The sequence below is a fragment of the Branchiostoma floridae genome, chromosome 7 (genome assembly GCF_000003815.2).
Source record: "Branchiostoma floridae strain S238N-H82 chromosome 7, Bfl_VNyyK, whole genome shotgun sequence".
Taxonomy (NCBI): Eukaryota; Metazoa; Chordata; class Leptocardii; order Amphioxiformes; family Branchiostomatidae; genus Branchiostoma; species Branchiostoma floridae.
This window is the reverse complement of record NC_049985.1, coordinates 18,070,988-18,075,462: the sequence shown is the minus strand read 5'-3', so window position 1 is coordinate 18,075,462 and position 4,475 is coordinate 18,070,988. Positions and strand designations below refer to the sequence as shown.

Sequence of the window (4,475 nt, the reverse complement as noted above, 5' to 3'; positions counted from 1 at the left end):
GACACCAATGCGTCATGAGGTCATAGAAAGAGTCTGGTCGAAGTTGTATGTTTACTTCATTGTCAATGACCCTTTCAATTAGGTCAAAACGATGGAAAACGCGCCATGACCTCCTTCTGAGCGCATATGTCAACTTTATGGTACCCTGACGTCATTACCCATTGATGTCTGTTAAATTTGTCACTAAGGTGATAACGTAGACACGCCGGTATAAATGGAAAGAGTTTGGTCGAAGTTGTATGTTTACTTTATTGTCAATGACCCTTTCAATTAGGTCAAAACAGTGGAAACCCCGCCCTGACTTCCTTCTGAGCGCATATGTCAACTTTATGGTACCCTGACGTCATTACCCATTCATGTCTGTTAAATTTGTCACTTTGAGTACGTAGCGGAGACACACCGGTGTGATGGAAGAGTTTGGTCGAAGTTTTATGTTTAGTTTATTGTCTATGGCTTTATGAACTAGGTCAAAACAGTGGAAAATCCGGCCTGACTTCCTTCTGAGCGCATATGTCAACTTTTTTGTACCTTGGCGTCATTTCGCATTGATTTCTGTTAAATTTGTCACTTTGAGTACGTAGCGACGACACACAGGTGTAATGAAAAAGAGTTTGGTCGAAGTTGTATGTTTAGTTTATTGTCTATGACTTTATAAATAAGGTCAAAACAGTGGAAAACCCGCCCTGACTTCCTTCTGAGCGCATATGTCAACTTTATGGTACCCTGACGTCATTACGCATTGATGTCTGTTGATTTTGTCACTTTGATTACATAGCAAAGACACACCGGTGTAAATGGAAAGAGTCTAGCCAAAGTTTTATGTTTAGTTTATTGTCTATGGCTTTTTGAACTAGGTCAAAACAGTGGAAAAGCCGCCCTGACTTCATTCTTACCGCATATTTTAACTTTATTGTACCCTGACGTCATTACGTATTCAATTTGATGTCTGTTAAATTTGTCACTTTGATTACGTGGCGTAGACACACAAGTACGTAGCGTATTAAACATACATCTTCGACCAAACTCTTTCTATCTAATGTCTATGATTTTTCAAAATTAGGTCAATAGTGTGGAAACCCCGCACTTACTTCCCTATGGCCGCATGTGTCAACTTTGTGGCACCCTCAAGTCATTACGCCTTGCTATCTTTTAATTTTGTGACTTAGGGTACGTAGCATAGTCAGTCGACGTCCGGTGTGACCACAATGAGTCTGGTTGAAGTTGTATGTCTAGTTTATTGTCTATGAAGCTTTTCATTGGGGTCAATGGGTGAAAATAACGCTCTGGTGTCCCTAAGATCACATATGTCAACTTTATGGTACCCTGACGTCATTACGCATTGATGTCTGTTAAATTTGTCACTTGGAGAACGTTGCGCAGACACATCGGTGTATTTGAAAAGAGACTAGTCGAAGTTGTATGTTTAGTTTATTGTCTATCACTTTTTAAATAAGGTCAAAACAGTGGAAAATCCGCCCTGACTTCCTTCTGAGCGCATATGTCAACTTTATGGTACCCTGACGTCATTACGTATTGATGTCTGTTAGATTTGTCACTTTGAGTACGTGGCGTAGACACACTGGTGTAATCTAAAAGAGTTCGGTCGAAGTTGTATGTTTGCTTTATTGTCAATGACCCTTTCAATTAGGTCAAAACAGTGGAAAACCCTCCATGATTTCCTTGTCAACTTTATGGTACCCTGACGTCATTACGCATTGATGTCTGTTAAATTTGTCACTTTGAGTACGTAGCGTCAACACCCCGGTGTAAATGGAAAGAGTTTGGTCGAAGTTGTATGTTTAGTTTATTGTCTATGACTTTTTGAATTAGGTCAAAACAGTGGAAAACCCGCCATGATTTCCTTGTCAACTTTATGGTACCCTGACGTCATTACGCATTAATGTCTGTTAAATTTGTCACTTTGAGTACGTAACCTAGACACACCGGTGTAATGAAAAAGAGTTTGGCCGAAGTTGTATATTTAGTTTATTGTCTATGGCTTGATGAACTAGGTCAAAACAGTGGAAAACCCGCCCTGACTTCCTTCTGAGCGCATATGTCAACTTTATGGTACCCTGACGTCATTACGTACATGTATTGATGTCTGTTAAATTTGTCACTTTGAATGCGTAGCGTAGACACACCGGTGTAATGAAAAAGAGTTTGGTCGAAGTTTTATGTTTAGTTTATTGTCTATCACTCTATGACTTTTTGAATTAGGTGAGAACAGTGGAAAACCCGCCATGATTTCCTTGTCAACTTTATGGTACCCCGACGTCATTACGCATTGATGTCTGTTAAATTTGTCACCTTGAGTACGTGGCGTAGACACGCCGGTGTACTTTAAAAGAGTTTGGTCGAAGTTTTATGTTTAGTTTATTGTCTATGACTTTTTGAATTAGGTCAAAACAGTGGAAAACCCGCCCTGACTTTCTTCTGACCGCATATGTCAATTTTATGGCACTCTGACGTCATTACGCATTGATGTCTGTTAAATTTGAGACTAGTAATACGTAGCGGAGACACTCCGGTGTAAACAGAAGGTGTATGTTTAGTGTATTGTATATGAATTTTCAATTAGGTCAATAGCATGGAAAACCCGGCCTGACTTCCTTCTGACCGCATATGTCAACTTTATTGTACCCTGACGTCATTACGCATTGATATCTGTTAAATTTGTCACTTTGAGTACGTAGCGTAGACACACCGGTGTAATTGAAAAGAGTTTGGTTGAAGTTGTATGTTTAGTTTATTGTCGATGAAGCTATTAATGCGATTAAAATGGTTGAAACCCGCTCTGGCTTCCATATGACCGCATATGTCAACTTTATGGCACTCTGACGTTATTACGCCTTGCTGTCTGTTAAATTTGTCACTTGAAGTACGACGCGTTGACATTTTAGTACACTTGAAATGAGTTTGGACAAACTTCTATGTTTAGTTTAATGTCGATGAGGCCTTTAGTTCGGTAAAAATGTAGGATTTTGCAAGACAGTAAGAAAGGACACTCACTCCGGTAGGTGTCGCTGTTAGAGGTTTATATAATTTTGTTGTTTTTTGTTTAACTAAGAGTCCCGACTTTGCCATAGCATAAGTATGTGGTAATCCAAGAAATGTCATATTTTAGCTTCCAAAACGGGCCATAGCTAGCCAGAAATGTGTTTGAGAGGACATAGAAGTGATTGCAATAATGCTGTGCTTTCTCCCCTACAGGTACAATGGTACAGTCTGGCCCCCTCTCCCCGGCCTACTCTCCCCGGCCTGTCCTCCCCATATGGCTCGCACCGGGAGCGCTCCTTACCCCACTCAACTTCCTGGGGTAGAACCAGCCCCACCCTTGCGACCCGCGCACGAACTGCACACACGTCTCCATGGGAACGGGGTCAACGGGCATCCATATAGAACACACCTGCAGAACAATGGTTCACTTTCATTCATTCATTCATGTTAAACGACATTGAACTTGGATTTCTTTACATTCATATGATAAAGCTAAAAGCTAGTCAAGGTGTAGAAGTGTGCCAATGTTTATTACAGACATCCGTTTCTTTGCACAATTCCGCCATGTTGAGGGTCGGTGAGAAACTCACGTAAAACGTTAATAAGCGTCCTCATTTTCGAAAGTAATTTTGATTCCTTCAAGTCATATGAGGCTATAGTGGACAATAGGACGAAAGTCCCCCATCTTTCCTCTATCATTTGTCAATGGAACCTTCCAAATGGGGAATCCCCCATCCCAGACTCCCCCGCTTATCAGATGACGTCACACCTGGGGACTTCCGCTTTCGTGGTGACTCACGAAGCTAATGCAAGGTGAAGATTAGCAGTTTTACAGGTGTTCTCTTAGCCGTCCGCCATGTTGAGGGTCTGTGAGAAACTCCGTGAGGCGGACGCGAAGGGCAGGAGGTACGGACTAGCCCGTGCGGAGACAGGCTACCTCCGTGCCCTGGTGGACGCCATGGCTGACATGGACAGGCTGGCGGAAGTGGAGCTGCTCAAAAGTCTGGGCGACGTGAACTTGGAGAAGGGAAGGCTCGGGAAGGACGTAGGGAAGTTCAACATGGCCTTGGCGCTTTACGTGGCTGCTGTGGTCCGGTGTAACCATCGGGAACAGGGAGAAGGTATAGAACACCGATACGAATACACGGAGAGGCTTTTACAAGGGGTGTCGTCAAAGGGGCCACAGGGTCTGGAGCAGTCAACTGAACAGACGGTTACACCTGCACAGGTGGCTATAAAGTGTCAAGTCCTGGACAAGAAATGGGCTGCCGGTGGTAACACAGACTCTGTGCTGGTTGGATACGCACAGTTGATGGTAGATGGAATAGTAAACGACAACAGCATGTTAGAAACAGAAGCGATGAAAAGTCTCGGTGACGTGTACCTGAAAAGAGGAACAGAAACTAGAGACACTAGAGACTTGACCAGGGCTTCCGCTCTGTACAACAAGGGCACTAGCGCGGTGTCACAACTTA

The 4,475-nt window shown here is 42.9% G+C and overlaps 1 protein-coding gene across 1 annotated transcript in view; it reads right to left on the bottom strand.

The window, feature by feature from the left end:
• The window catches only part of LOC118419809, a 7,169-nt gene extending 3,754 nt beyond the window's left edge, over positions 1–3,415 (bottom strand). Inside the window, exon 1 of the mRNA XM_035826405.1 lies at positions 3,315–3,415. Coding sequence (XP_035682298.1) covers positions 3,315–3,394 — 80 coding nt within the window. The 5' untranslated portion in view covers positions 3,395–3,415. The remainder of the gene's footprint in view (positions 1–3,314) is intronic.
• Between the last annotated feature and the right edge of the window lie 1,060 nt (positions 3,416–4,475).